Genomic DNA, 16,975 nt, shown 5'->3' on the forward strand with positions numbered 1-16,975 from the left:
GAAGAGGAAAATGTTTTTTCAATTGTTCATTATTATAATTTAAAACAGTCATTTTTATAATTAATTTTGCTCGGATCTTTACTCAAGATCACAATGCAGTGATTAATTATACGTCCTTCGTTCTAACCTTGTCTTCAAACTTCACTACTTTATGGCCTTCATTGTATGAATGCACCAGATTGTGACTAATGGAATCACAGAACAAATAAATTCAAATGTAAATAGTATAACAGCGAAATGCTAATAATAAATTTCTCCATTTTAATAACTGTAACTGTGCTAGGGGAGCTTCTGGCCTGTTAAGTCAATATAACACTTCCATTACTCCAAATTAAATTCCTCGGGGAGAGAAATGAAGTTTTTATTCTGCGCAGACAAAGGCCCGGAAGAAAATGCTCAAGCGATACTAACTTTACAAAATTTTAGTTGTAGAACATTTTTCATGAAATCTTTTATATACTTAATTTATTATAAAAGTCATAAATAATAATAAAATAAAATAAATAAGTCTTATTAATAACGTTTATTTTTAATTGCACTAGATTTATTTGGTTTTGGTCTTCATTATTATCATTTTAGTTTTTTGTCTAAATCTGAATATTATGATATTTTTTTTCAATAACAAATCTTTGTCAACAAAAGAGAGTTAAAAAATCCGTTAAGCCTGAATAGCTGGCAAGTGTGCACACGGGTGCGATGGGTATTAATATTTTAGGGAATTAATCATTATAATCCTTGCGACAAACAAGTCGCCCCCGGGAGTGCGAAGAATATAATGAAGTTGTCATTTTTTAGCTTGCACGGGGGAGGCTGGAGGAAATCCAAATTGAATCATGCGGCGAGGGAATTGTGCTATTATGTTATTAAACAGAGGAGGGCAGGACCCCGTTCAAGTTATTTTTTATCCGGAGGGCGTCGTGGAGACAGTTAACAGTTTTCACAATAGAATTATGATATAATTTGACACAACAAAGGCGTTTCGGCACGAAGTCCATGACGGTTAAGTTAATTTACTGAATGACTCGCAGTTAAAATATGTGTTAATAATTAGATTTTTTGTATAGTTAGTTGTCGCACTTTAACTATGCATTTTTGCTTTAATCTGTTTTTAGGATTCATATAAAAATTGCCACAGATACATAGTTTTATATAGGTATATTAATATACACGCAAATAAAACTATTATAAATATAATAAGAAGAATGAATTTATATCTTATATATCATCATCTGATATAAGATTGCTATATTCTGACAGTTTTTAAAACATGTTAAGATTGATTATAGTAAATTGAATTTGGGAAAGAAGAACTCATAATAAATGATATAAATTTAAAATTAATTCATACTTATGGGTTCACAAATTACTTAAATTTTATTTGAATAAATATATCAACTTACACCCACGTGGGATTCGAATTCGCACCCTTTGGGTGTCGTGCAAGCATCTCTGCAAATTAAATTATGTGACCTACCGTAACAAAAAGTTGGATTTGATGCTTAAACTAAAAGTAGCACGTGGTGTTGGAATAAATCTGTTTCTGCGATAAGAGAGATAGATGAATTGATTTTCATTTGTTTAATCTGTCTTTATATTTGATATTGTGCTTGGTGGTGAAGAAAAATATCGCTATGATATTTGTATGTGTCAGATGAAAATCTTTCACCAACCCGCATTTCATCGCAGTGTGGTGGAATAAGCTTAAACCTCTTCAAAAGGAGGCTTTAGCCCAGCAGTTAGACATTAACAAGTTATTCTTTTCTTTTTAAATTTGATGTTTCTGTTTGGTAAATTAAGCCATATTGAGCAACTGAGTGGTTGAAATTCAACAGAATATATTATAATAACAACGATGCAGTTCGTGATTTATTTTTGCAATACATTGCATACCAATAAAAATATACTTTATTGCGCACATAAACATGAAATACTACAGACAGTATAGTGAAATAGAACCTATCGTTAAGTGAGCAATCTCTTCTAGACAACCTTTGGATGTTCACCATGCTTAACATGAGATTATATAAAGCGCTTTGGGGGTGTGCAAAGGTTAGGTTCGGTTATATATAATACGTGTTGGAATACTCACTAATAATGATTAAATTCGTAATCATTTCCGTTTTGTAGATTGCCTCGAACAAAGAGCGATAGAAAACAATAAAAATAATAATTGTTTTGGTTTCGGTAACTTGGGATTTTATTAATGTTTTCAATTTTCTTATTTAATTTACTCATATCCATTATCCCATTCTATATCGCACTCAAAAGAGCTAAGAGTGAAATGAAAGCTTTTATCCATATGTCAGGGAGAGTACTTACAGCGGCTTATTGTCACCCCCGCTAGAGAATTTGATAAAGCGTGTGCGAATATTAACAAAAGGAATATCTTGTTAAATTGATATTGCTCATATGTTCACGCAAATTGCAACTCTAATTACACGTTTTCAAGTCGCTTAGGAATTATAATTGATTGCTTTAAAAAGCGAAGTTACGTCTTTGTGATGAAATAGGCGTGAAATTGTCTCCGTTGGAAAATGTATAATTCAAAGGGGAAGATTAAAATATTATCCATGTTAAGTAAATATTCAAATGAATATTTTCCGTGTTAGACAACAATGAGCTCTGGGGGAGGCGCGTAATTTGATAGATACCTATCTACAAAATGATTATTCGTTAAGGGACGACTCTGTTATCATAAATTATAAGCGCGAGTCGGGATTGGGAAGAAGTTAAACGGTTCTTAGTGTAATCGATTAAATCAAACATTTAATAATTACAGCGCTTAACTGTATTGAATTGTAAGTTATCGACGAGTAAGAAGTATTATGGACACATTGTATTGTAAAATATGTAGTAATTGCTAAATATACTGTTGCCCACAGCTGGGCAAAGAGATTCTAAGAAGGTTTAGTTTACAAAGCTTATCCACTATGAGTTATTTTTTTATATATATAGTAGGAAGGCGGACGAGTATATGGGCCACCTGATGGTAAGTGGTTCCAACGCCCATAGACATTGGCATTGTAAGAAATGTCAACCATCGCTTACATAGCCAATGCGCCACCAACCTTGGGAACTAAGATGTTATGTCCCTTGTGCCTGTAATTACACTGGCTTACTCACCCTTCAAAGCGGAACACAATAATACCAAGTACTGCTGTTTTGCGGTAGAATATCTTATGAGTCAGTGGCACCTACCCAGACGAGCTTGCACAAAGCTCCACCACCAGTAATTAATTGATGCACATGTGGCAAAATTTCACACATCTCATTTTACACATCATGTATTCCCTAATGAGCATGACATAAATTATAAGTACAAATTAAGCACATGAAAACAGTGCTTGCACGGAATTCAACACGCAATATTCGGTTAAGATCTATGATTATATCAACAGGGCCATCCCTGGGCTCTCAAAATTAATGTTATTTTTCAATATTTATGTTTTATATATATATTTCTTATTGTCTTATAACCCTAATTACCTGATAAGAATTGTTTATGTACATTAAAAACTAAAATATATATAACTATGAGTTTAACGAAAAAAAACGCGGTAATCATTTAATAAACGATAAATGGACCTTGTATATAATGTCTTAAATAATAAATATATATGTATATATATATATATATATATATATATATATATAATCCAAAAATCCAAAGAGACGTCATAAAAAGTATACTTATGACGTCATATTAAGCACATAATTTCTTATCACTTAAGAGTGTTCGAGTCATTATTCGTAGAGCAATATAATTGATGTAGCGTGTGTTCGCGAGTGCATTCGGTGACAATGTGTCATGTAAATTATACACTTGCGCCCCGAAGTGAAGCTGGGTCCCGCCGGGACTCTATTGTTATAATAAAACGCCATCTCGGAGAATTATTGTACACCGTAACGAGAAAGTGGTTTCTACTGGATAAACATAATTAAATAAATAACTACATTTGATTATATTATGAACCATATTGATGACATTAACAATTGAAAGGCTATAAGTATCACTTATTACTACAATGGGTATATATACAACTTTAAATAAGCATAAAGACCATTGGATATAATCTGAGAGTTAAATGAGCGTTTCGTAAAGTAACAACCTCTAAATATGTTGGACAAGGCCTTCTTTTGAGAAAAAGTTTTGGAGCTTATTCTACTACGCTGTTCCAATGCGGATTAGAGGGTACACATTTTTGTGTAGCTTATTTTCATTCGACACAAGTAAATTTCCTTACGAATTATAAACAGAAATTAAGCACATGAAAATTCAGTTATGCTTGCAATGAACTCCAATTTCGATTGAGTTGCACTTGCTTGAACCATTGGTTCGATATGACCTATATATAGCTCTAAATAAGCGGTAGCTTAATATAATATTGAGGTCTTACAATATTACGGAACCATTGATTTGATTTCATTGCACCTTCGGGTGTACATCGCGGGGGTGTAACATGTTTATATGTTTATTTTAATACGCGTGTCGTGCGTATAATACGGAATTTATTACGGCACGACCCTCGGCTGGATTAATGCGATACGGAAGATTTGAATTCGGAGCATTAACTTGGATTGGTAGGTTTAGGTGGGAGGAGGAGGCAGTAAATATAGGCAGCCGACCTGTCACGGTGATGAATGTTTCATATTTAACCTATACTTGTGAATATAATAAATACAGCCTCTTCGAAGATATAACATTATTTATGTATTGTTAAATGGCGTATATTATTTTTAGGTAAACATATAAGAAATTCTGCCACATGTGTATTCCACCAACCCGCATTGGAGCAGCGTGGTGGAATAAGCTTCATACCTTCTCCTCAAATAGGGAGAGGAGGCCTTTAGCCCAGCAGTGGGACATTCACAGGCTACGAGCATACAAATTACGAGCTTGCGCATTTATAATGATTTTTGTTTTGTTTTAAAGGTCCAACAGAAAAAGTCTAGTATTTAAGTTTAACTGGGAGCAATATATCGTCAATTATTTTATTGGAAAATATTAATACATTTACGTAGAGCGTTTCGAGTTCGATTCTTAATCACACTGTTGCTCTTATATGTTTTAATTATGTTTTTAACGACATTTAGAATTACAGGAATAGTAAATTGATATGCGCGCCGTTAATAATATTATTTGAATGCATAGTATATGCAAACATGCATATTTTAACGTTTATATAACGTTTTATTTAACCTTATTTATGCTTTTTTTAATTTGTAACCATAATATTTATTATCTGGTGTGTTTTAAATGAATATCACTAAAATCGATAAATAGCCCATAAAGTTATTTGAGTAAAACATATGCAAATAAAAATAAAAGTCTCCAATCGTCTACATGGGCATGCTTATTTAATTGTTGCTTAAATTTATTTTTACTTTTTAAACAAAGTAAAAAAAGCAATCAATTTAAAATAGGACGCGGACGCTTAGTCTGTGGAAAATGACTAAATATAAATATATATATCGACTATTAAGAAAAATGATTGCAATTTTTTTTAATGCAAATATAATAAATAATACTGGAAGTGTGCTTAAATTCTTTAATTATTGTAAATGGTTGTGTGACCGGTTCAATGTAAAAAATAAAACGTAATAATTATTTGATGGAAAAGAGTAACTACTGACTTTCCTGCCGATTCTTGTCGTTAGAATCTACATTTGAAACCTGTGACAACTTAAAATTTCACGAAATTTTATTTAATTGGAGCAGTAATGAAATAATCAGCCAACCTTCTCCGTATCTCCGAGAGTTAGCCTCCACATTACAGTGCGACATGTACGTAATGTTAATTGACTGATGACTTTGCTTTCTTTATCTTTTCTTGTATTACAGTATAACTATTATTGTTTTAAAAAATATAGAGATCAATGGCGTCTTTTAAAGATCCTATTGTTTCCTCAGATCTTATTTAAGGATCGAGAACCACGGATGTCCAATGATTTATGACCACTAATAACAAGAAAAACTGGCTATAATCTATTTTCATTCGTATACAAATCGGTTGAACAGAAAACCATAAAACACCGCACACAAAGAATCTTTATGTAAACATAACATACATTAAAATCCGTTATATCTGTTGTTTTAAGTCATTTCGAAAGCTATCAATCAGAAGCATTGTTTGTACTGTATTGAGGCAGCCGGCAACTATGATTAGATTTTATTACGAAGTACATAGACAACATTGAAAACTCTGAATGTAAAAGAAAATCGAAAGGAGACAATTAAAAAGCGGTTAGTGATTTTGTTTGTAACGAACAAATTAAATTAACATGGCTTATTTTCGCTTGATCCGATGAGACAAATAGTCTAAGTAGAATTTATGTATCGGAATCAAATTGAATTTCGCCTTTGCATTTTATATTCGATTTTTTAGAGCCGTATAACTTTAACGTCCGAGCGTAAGGAACGCTGTGGATACGCCAGTGATTAACATTACGAATTTACATTCGTATCTATTTTATCAATTTATTTTCTTTTAAAATTATCTATTTGTTCCATTTTTAAATTTTTGCTCGGTGAACATGTGTTGTCGAAAATAAATTATGTCATAAACCGCATACTGCATGCAATGATTAAAGTATTTAAAAAACAAAAAAAGGTACGTGACGTAAAACATCTGTTGCTCTATACTTTCAATCTTGTGAAATTTGTTTTCGCGAAGGATTTTTCTAATCTTCTTTAGCATCGTTTATATTGATTATAGCGCTCCCGCCTTATTTATATTCAGTTGGAGTTTTTTCATCACGCCCTGTGCTTAATATCGCAATTTGTGTCGTAGTTGGCGTAAACCGTGGGGACCTGTCACCTTACTCTTGGTCATTCCGTCTTTCTCTGTTTTATTAATGTTCTTAAGCATAAACAATCAAAATTTAATCTAAAAACAATAATAAATAGGTAACCACTGTTATTTGTATGGTACAAATGTCATGTTTTTGTATGAAATAAATATTTTTTAAGATATTATTGAAAATTGGAATTGTTTAATCGATGGAATTTTTGCTTAATTATGAGTTTGTCTATACTTTCTTTTGCGGATTGTCAAATATTATGTCTTGGATTCTTCAATCGGATTTGAAAGCGCTCAAAAACTATGGCGCCGCAGATCAATTAGTTCCAGGTAATAAACAAAGCAAATATGTCCGTTATGAAAAGAATTCGGCTGCCACCAAACTTCTTTTGATACATCAATCAAAATCATACACATAATGAAATCATCATTTGGGTGGCCATAGAACCATCCACGGTTCTCAGAATTTTAGACGGACTCAAATGTGCACCGCCATTATCACATTCCTGATTTATTAATTAGAACTTTGATAGCTTCAGATCAGACAGCCGCGGCGAACTATTTTTTTAATAATCAACTAACTGAATTTTAAATATTAAACAATTGTCATTTCGCAAAAAAGAAATTTTTCGAAATGTCTATTTCATATTCAACTATTTACTTTTTAAGTTTGTTCGTTTGTTATTTTTATTAATAATCATTTTAATTAATGTTTTTTTTTTTATTATGATGGATCAATAAAACTTTTAATTAATGTTGTAAGTGTGTTTTTTTAAAGACATCTCATTAAATTTCCTGTTTAAAGTTTATGTTAGCATGAATTATTTCTTGTTAGGTTTTTTATTTGCTACGATTAACTCACATAATGGTTTGTACATATTTTTTTTTATGATTTATTGCATAGAAATAAAATTATTAAAGTCAAAATAAGCTAAATTATGCCCATTATGTATGCATTACAAGTTAAATAAATGTTGCGTTATATATTAGTAATGAACTAATTAACATTTATTTAAATTAAATTAATACCGCCTTGTACATAAGTATAATTCCATTTAAGTTTAAAATTAAATTTCTATATACCGTAACAGCCTGTGCATGTCCAACTGCTGGGCTAAAGACCTCTTTTCCCTTTTTGAGGAGAAGGTTGGGAGCTTTTTCCACCACGCTGCTTTAATGCGGTGTGGTGGAAAAATAAATAGCCAATGACAGAACAGTTCAGCACCTTTTTTCCTATGTTTGTTAATTTATTTTTGGTATGAACCAAATGACGCAATAAAAAATGGAAATAAAGGCAGAAAAAAATGTACGAGCCATAAATCTGCATGTCTTTATTATATATATATTTTCCATAATGTTTCGTTAATTATCAGGTCGAATTTCGACCTCTGGGTGAATACTAGTAATATAAGTACGTTTATATTTGTTCAGTTTCAGACTTTAGAAAACATTACGGTTTAAGTTACAGCCAATGCGGTTGTCCTTACAGAGTAATCAGATGTATGGCCGCATGTAAAAGCATCGGCTATCAAATATATCGTTTAGATATTCATTGTAAGTGCAAATGTCATGAAATGAAAACGAGTACTATTTTGCCATTTTTTAAATGGAGGACAAATAGCACTACATTTAAGTTACCGAAGTTGCACAGTCCGCGCCTTTACGACGTGGTCGGAACCTTGTCGCCCCAACCCACTACATCTGGAACTCCAAAGTCTACACAACCCGAATGTCCCACATTACCAACAACAGTGAAAGTAGCTACAGATAGTAGTATAACTAAGAGTGCTTCAGAGGAGACTACAAATGTAATTGATACAAACAAAGGTGTAACCGATGGCACGTTGGATAGTAATACCAATAATACGGGTAGCGAAAGTAACAACACGAGTAACCCAGAAACCAATACTAATCCTACTTCATTATAATGAACATCAATTATAAAATAATAAAAGATTTGTACGATACAATTTTTTATCATTTCATAATCAAAATAAAAATAAAACTTTGAATATTTTACGAGATAATATAATCATTTTCTTTTAAATTGAAGTTTATTTCAGAATTAATATAATAGAAAACGTATTAATATAATAATAATAGTATATAAAAAAATGGTAATATTTCCTCTCTTTGAAAGTTTGTACTAATATTAGAAATTTTGTGTATGTTTGTTACGTCATAACGAAAAAACCATTGAATATATTTTAATCATATTTACACACAAAACATCGTCATAGTTTGCAACCTGGATAAGGACATAGGTATCTATTAAATACATGGGTAAAAAAATAACACGGACAGAGTAACGGGAAACAGCTAGTTGTTAATATTTCTAGCAATTTTCACGCTAAATCGATTGAAACTCACCATTATCCTTTTAATGTGATTTTATTAAAATATTATTAGTTCACTTTGCTTTTGTGTAAGTAAAAGCTTTTGAAACTATTTAAGATTGTATGTGTAGTTATTATATTATATTTGAGAAGGATTGGCCGTATGGTTTACGGTTGAAGAGAATAGTGCAACTTCATTCCAATCTGTGGGTGTCGTAACAGTCAACGAAAGATTTTTTTGTGTAGACATATCTATAAAAACCATCAGCATTTACCACCTTGATAACCATCGTGATCGTCAAGGTACTCCCATAGAAGGTAGAGGCATATGTACAAGAATTAAAACATATCTCTATTTGTGTAAAATATTTTGGTTTTATTCAATATATCATATAGCATTGTATTGAAATAAAGGTTTATAAAAAGGAAATATTCTACATATAAAGATTATTGAGAAGTTCATTTGCAATTCGCGTAACTTATTAAAACGATTTTTTTATTTTAAAATAATTTGGGGCTTGATAACAATGTCACACAATCACCGTGTCAATAAATTTTGTTATAAAAAAATTAAAACAACGGAACTTAAAAATAATGTTTTTAATTGCATTTAAGAAAAGTTTATGGGGACAATATATATTACACACAATCTCCAAAGATCTTACGTATTTTTTGTAAATATTTAAATCCTTAAAAACAATTTATATATCGAGTAGTTCTCCACTTTATTGGTACTTTTTTTACTTTTAATATATTATCTAACAATTGGCGAAGAGATTTAATAATAATATTAAACGCGACAAGTGAAATAAACAAAAGTTTGGTGGTTTTTTTATATAACAGTAATCACACAATCAAATATCAAAATATGTTCATAATCATCAAAAACATCGAGTTTTATACACAAAAACCGAAATTTTATAACTTATTATTATTTGAAATTGATTAAAGATATGAAATTAACTTAAATTTTTAATCAAAAACTAAAAATGTTTATATTTTTTTTCTTGTAAAGCCAGTGCTTAAATAAATATCTATTCTAAATTAATTGTATCTAAATGTTTTAACCATTGCAAAAAAAAACTGCAATTTCACGAAAACATAGAGTATAATATTAATTAAAATAACAATTTATTGGTTTTGCAACTACTATACAACCGTTATAACAATTAAATCACCTTTATAGGTTTTGCTGTGCAAATTGTAAATTAATATTTCTAATCACGATTAAAATTAAATACCGAGGCATTTAGAAAGTCTTAGTAATGGATGTCACTGTAATTGTTTTTTGTATTTCATTTAATTTTCTTTTATTAAAGTCTTCATCGGACCTGCCACAAGAAATAGGCAAGTAAATTAAAAATTCTAGTATAATAAAAGTATTTATTAATAATACTTACCTATTTTATTTTTCAGTATTTTCACCATCAGAACTACAAAGCTCTAACGTTGTATCAAATAGTAAGTAGAATGAAACTACTGAGTGTGCTAATATAAATAAATATTTTGACTTGCATTGTCATATATTTATAGAAAAAAAAATGTAGAAACTACGAGCAGACAGTTCAGTACCTTTTCGGCTGTTTGTCTTTGATAAACTTTGGGGTTATCAATAAATTTTTAAAAGAGTAGAAAATATAGTATGGACAAATTTTGATGAATACTAGTTTTCGACCAGTCAACGAATTTCGAAAACAACTATTATTCATAAAAAAAATATCAGTTAAAGTTTTTCTTGATTTAGTTTGTTATATACGAGGATTTACATAGTTGTTTTCGCATTGGTTGAAAATAAAAAAAAATAAAACTTACAAAATTCACAGAAATATGATAATATTTTAGCATTATTTAATAAAAAAATATCTTATAATAACCAAATTCAATCCATTATTTATACAAATATGTATGTACATATTAAATTATAGCATTATTTATAAAGTTTATATGTAAATTGTGTTTATTTATAACGCCATGTATACTTTTTTGTTAAACTTTTTAGGTTCCTTTAAACCAGCTCTGAGATATGGTTTTCATAGAACATCTGAATGTAAAGATTTTGAAAAGGCCTATATTTGTGTCCAAAAATGCGTAGATTTGCGGTACGACATAGCATATTCAGATAAATATTGTTTCTGTACTTGCTACCATAAGAAAGAAAAGGCAAAATATACACCGAAATCGTTCTTTGACCAAACTTATTGGAAATTAGGACCCCCGTCTACAACGAAGCCAGCTTGGGCAGTTAGCATTAAGACATTAAAGGTAACAGGTATACCTGAGAGTGAACAAGAGGAAGATGTTACAAAAAATGTAGAAGATATTAGCAATACAACAAATATATATGATGATACGAATGTTTTAAACGAAACAAGTACCGTTAGTAGTGATACAAATCAAACGATTGATGATTCAATCGATAAGGGCAGCACAACTGACAGTATTAACTCAACTGATAGTGAAATTTCAAATTCTACGTCTGATTCGAATTCAGGTGGTGAAAGTTCAACAGGAGTAACTTTAAGCCCCACCGATGCAGGTGGTGCAAGTGAAACAACATCGTAATTTCTGGAAAAATACTTTCATTGTTCTAACTTTTAGACCTTGCTATTTATTATTTGCGTTACATAGTATATATACTAAAATAAATAAAAAATGAAGACAAAAGTAATTGCAAATTACAATTCTTGTAGTTTCTTAATAAATAATATTAAATACATATACTTCTTGTATACGATTTTTGTCTGCAAAAATAATAGGCCAAGTAAGTTCGTGATCGGAAAGGTTACGAGTATTTTCTGATATAATTATCAATATATTCTACTTAACGACGGAATTAGGGAAATAACTTTTATCTCATAAGATATTGATATTGCTTTCTGAAATAATGTTTCTATATATCACGATAAGTCTTAATTGATGTTAAGTTCTACAACAGTTCTACTAATAATACTGCACAGTAGCTACTATAAGGCACAATCGTGTGCAAGCACAAGTACACTTTCAATTTCCAATGAGAAGCATAGACTGAAGATAGATTAGGTGCACAGTAACAATGGCTTTTTGTGCTTTTCGAGTTATCGACTTTGTGATATTGGCTACAGAGAACTTCTTGACAGAAAAACTCTATTACTCGTTATTGATTACCTGGGATCCACACCCAGACGCTGTATTTGTATTACAAATTAAATTGCGTTCATTGATATTTTACACTATATTTTGAACTCTAACAGGTCCTGTAGCTCTAACAGTACATACTAATTATTCTATTATAGCTATATCAAATACAGTATGACAATATTGTGAATTAACTAAAGATTTCAGAGCAATTAAAAAAAACTAAATTGTATTAAACGTATTAGATATGTTTGAATTTCAGTGAAATTAGACACATGCGTTAAGATATAGCAAAGAAGATTAACTTGCCCAAAAATAATCAACCTATAAACTTTTGTGCAATAAAGGGACATTTATTGACCGTTACTACTGTAAAGACTAATAGTTGACTTGTTAATGTCATTGATCTCATTATCAATGTCGAATTGACGACGTAACTGAGATTTTATTTTTATGAAAATAAATGTTATATCCGATAATTTCTGTTTTTTGAATATTTGTGACTTGATTTTAATTATAATGTATTATTACTTTTATGTATAATAAATACAAAACGTAAAATAATTAAATTTCAGTCATTAATAATTATTATGAATATGTGCTAAATTAATGTTTATAATATAGTAATAACCTGGGACATTATTCACACACGGCCACCTGAACCCATAGTAAGCAGAGCTTGGGTTGTTCTGGGTGGGAATCAAACCCACAAACTTCGTTGTGAACTTTAATCTATTTTTCAACATAACAATAATTGCCCTTATTTATAAACATTGCTTAGTGGCTGTTTAGTTAAACACTGAATTCGCTCTTTTTGTCATTATTGATTTGACATTTGAAGAAAGAAAACACAGTATTGTTGAACTAAGCACCCGCTCAACTACGCTTATAAGTACGACCGAATATGATTAGAAAAATGACACTACCTTGTATTTAAGATTGATTAAGTGTGATGTGATATCATAATAAAATGAAATAAACGGTTACTAACTACCAATGCATATTTATTTTAATATAATTTTCGTCTACTTTTTTCGTTTATTTGTTCAATTTAAGCCATCTGTAGAAAAACTTTTTTCGAATACCCATGAGACGTTATGTAAGATTGACGGCTATGACGTATCACTGAGGATTTTTTTAGCAATATATCGAGAACATAAATATGCTTTTATATCATACATCAATTTCTTTTGTCACGTTTGACGTTTTAGGCAAAACTATTTTTTTTATTATGGATATTTTTACGACGTGGGTGAGCAATATTTGAGTATTCGAATGGATCTGGAAGAAAAAAATGGGTTTGTTTCAATTTGACATTGATAATAGTGTTTTACAATGAATTCATTAGTTTTTAACTTACATTATTTGGTCGCTTAGATATGTCATACTTATCAATTATTCTATTGTTAAACATCAATACCATGTGGTGTTATGTTACAATTTAAAGGGTGAGTGAGCCAGTGTAATTTTGTTTATATTTTTTTTAATATTTATAACATGTGGGTGGATTGACAGTTTGGCTACCTGACGGTAAGTGGTCATCACCGCCGCATTGATAGACATAGGCTTTGAGACAAATATTACATCGCCAATGCACCATCAACCTTGAGAACTGGGAAATTATGTCCCTTATACCTGTAATTACAATAATTACCGGAATACAATAGTAGGTTAGTGTAAGAGTCATTAAGTGCAATACATCGTTTATTTCTATTTAGCAGTTGTGTGGGTGGTACATACCCAGAGGGATTTGCACAACCCTAACTTACCTACTTAACTTGGTAGTATAGTTATAGATAATCACAGGAACAAAGGATATATAATGTCTTAGAATTCACGATATATATGAAGTGAAAGTGGAATGAGTTAAATTTCTTAAAGTGCTAATATTTATGGGTGATTGTAACCTCACCATTACCATTTCCTGTCTACTGTAATATCATATATAATTATTTGTATATATTGTAAGTGTGACAATACAAAGTAAGGAAAACAAAAAATGGACCCAATGACAATTATAATCTATTTGATTAACTTCATAAGAGCTTAAACTTTTCTTTTTATTAATTATAATTTTAATTATTTTGTAATGAGGAATATAACTGTCTTTATTTATATTTGTATTGTTGGTTCATATTTTTACATTCACGGTATGCCCATAGAATAGTTTTAAGGGACGATCAACGCAATTGTAACAAATAACAGAGACGAAACGGTTCGTACTAAAGAATATAAAAAGGAATATTTGGGATTGAGTCGTACGTCGCTTTTCATACTTTTGGCTCTTTGTCACCAGGGGCTAGAGTTATAAATCTCGCGATGACCCTCCCTTATGGCAGTAGAGATACAAAGATAGTAGGTCAGCCGGGACGGGGCTGGACGCAATAAAATTTCGATTGTCGATATTTATTAAAGATTGACCCCTCGTTTTTCTAAAATATTTATAGTTGTAGGGAAAAATGTATCCCTTTGATCTTGCGAACACATATTCCGTTTAATCTAGTGATATAAGATACTTTATATTTTTAACTATATCGTTGGTCTAGTGACTATATTTTCGTATAAATCCTGAGGTTTTAGATTGAAATCCAGGGCAGGACCCAATTGATTGTATTTTTCTGTAAATATAAATGATGCAAAATATTCTTATAATGTTAATCTTGACAAAAAATTTAACTGCTAGAATATCTATTATTTAAATTATATTTAAACCGTAAATATTATTATGTCAACTCTGTTCTTGATAAAATAATAGGATATACATTAAATTAGTAAGTAAATTGATGACCTTTTGATCGATATAGGTTACAGCGGCCATTCTTCAATGGAGATTACCTAACTACGTCCGCGATATTATAGTGTACAAACTTATGCGTCAAATACAGTCTATTCTGATACATTCATAATTCAATCAGACGTCAATACCTCACGAACCAACAGCACGTGCTTTCCGAAGCATGAGAGCTCCAGGCAGCTTCTGAAAATTTCTTGAAAAATACAATTCAATAGGCAACATATGTTTGTAATTACAATGTAAATGAGCCTGAACCCTTATCAATTAGTTTTTAGATTAACAAAGCGGCATTTAACAAAAATACTGAAATGAATACGGAATCGGACTCATTGTTATGATCGATTGTTTAAGGCAACGTCTAATCCAAAGCATATTTGATGAAAGATTGATTCGTTCGTAATGAAACGCTAGGCTTCCTTTTATCTATCTAAACACAATCGAGGGCGAAACAAGAGGATGGCAAACAATAAATCCACCTACATAAAAATTGCAACAACTTTGTTCATAATACCGACGGAGGCATCATCAAAAGTTTGTTCGATTCGCACCCTCGCGCCCATTCGTGCAGAGATTACCAATAAATCCAATACGGGATAATTGGCCCGCTTAATTCTGTTCTATCTTTCTACTTAGTTCAGTCGTCAGAATGCCAGCTCAGGCCCCTTGGGATAGTCCAGTTTGGCTATAAACATCGTTTACTTGCCAAGCTAAACTAATCTCTCAACTCTGATATTAGATATTACTTTCTGCTGTCAAAATAATATAAATCGTATGATCCGTTAATGAAGAGAGTAGTGCACTAACTGACGTATAGTATATTTCTAATTGAAATACATTAATAAACCACATAGTATTCTTGCTTACAATGTAATATTTAATGTTAATAAGTATATGAAATAATTATATACCCTTACAGCCTTATACGATACGTAATACTTATCTGTATTGCTCGTGGAGTTATTTTTTTAAAATAATAAAGTTACAAAATTTATTTTTCGAATCCGGTAAAAAGCGGTTTCATAGGTATTGACAATATCTGTATGTACATGATGGACATAGGTGTCGTTTTTCCCTCTCGTCTAATGGATGAGTATTATTCAGCGCGAGGGTGGCAGCGATTTGATATTCGCATCAGTCGGCCCTCGGGACTCTGTGACGTGATTCTGTAGCAAAACTACGGGCTTTTTATAAGCGTTCTGATATGGGAATGTGCTTTGGTAAATCGATCATGTGCCTTTTTAAATGTCCGACCTGAAAGTATAGGGGACCGATATTTTTATATGAATGTTGTTTGTATAAATTTTGTAGATTTTGATGACAATTGTTGTATCAGTACCAAAAAACGGTTTTGTTTTTAAATTTAAAAAGTACTAGTTACAAAGTTTTTTAATACCGAGTTCGTAAAAGGAGACGATTCCTAATTCGTCTATATAATATATTGGTATAACTTTTTGTTTATGATGCATTCTATGTTGTATTCAGTATAGCGTCAAGGTAGTCCCATATTGGTATTGAACAAACGCAAAGGTTACATTAATGCAAATTTTGAAAGGAGACATATTTTTTTTATTTGGAAACAAGTTTGGAGTCTTTTAAAGATGAAATACTTATGAAACGCATGACACCGTCAAGTAATAAAGCATAGATGAAGGTATAACATATATACAAAAGATATTCCGATCACCCCATGACGAGTTGGAATTAAAACGTCAGTCAAAGCGGAAAAATCCTGTTCCGAAAAATTAGCCAACAAAATTCCGACAAATAATTAATCTGGAATAATCATACAAAACGATGCGAGCGGGATTCTCGGGCATTATTACCATTCATTTCAAATCAGCCGTGTGGAGGCCGGGAGGGTGAGGTCTCGTCGACCTGAATAAGCATACATTTTCCAATCAGGGCACGTATCATTTAACTTGCTATTAAAT

At 31.0% G+C, this 16,975-nt stretch overlaps 1 protein-coding gene and 1 long non-coding RNA gene across 2 annotated transcripts; both read left to right on the forward strand.

Moving 5' to 3' along the window:
- The first annotated feature begins 7,565 nt into the window (after positions 1-7,565).
- Positions 7,566-8,770, forward strand: LOC126781462 (uncharacterized). The gene is made up of 2 exons (XR_007670630.1): positions 7,566-7,668; positions 8,232-8,770. It is a non-coding gene; the product is annotated as an uncharacterized LOC126781462 (long non-coding RNA).
- A 1,553-nt stretch (positions 8,771-10,323) lies between these two features.
- On the forward strand, positions 10,324-13,243 carry LOC126781453 (uncharacterized). The gene is made up of 3 exons (XM_050506442.1): positions 10,324-10,483; positions 10,553-10,597; positions 11,136-13,243. Exons 1-3 carry the CDS (start codon positions 10,402-10,404, stop codon positions 11,696-11,698), a joined length of 690 nt encoding a protein of 229 aa, XP_050362399.1. The 5' UTR covers positions 10,324-10,401; the 3' UTR covers positions 11,699-13,243.
- Positions 13,244-16,975: the final 3,732 nt, after the last annotated feature.

This window comes from Nymphalis io, chromosome 3, assembly GCF_905147045.1.
Source record: "Nymphalis io chromosome 3, ilAglIoxx1.1, whole genome shotgun sequence".
Taxonomy (NCBI): domain Eukaryota; kingdom Metazoa; phylum Arthropoda; class Insecta; order Lepidoptera; family Nymphalidae; genus Nymphalis; species Nymphalis io.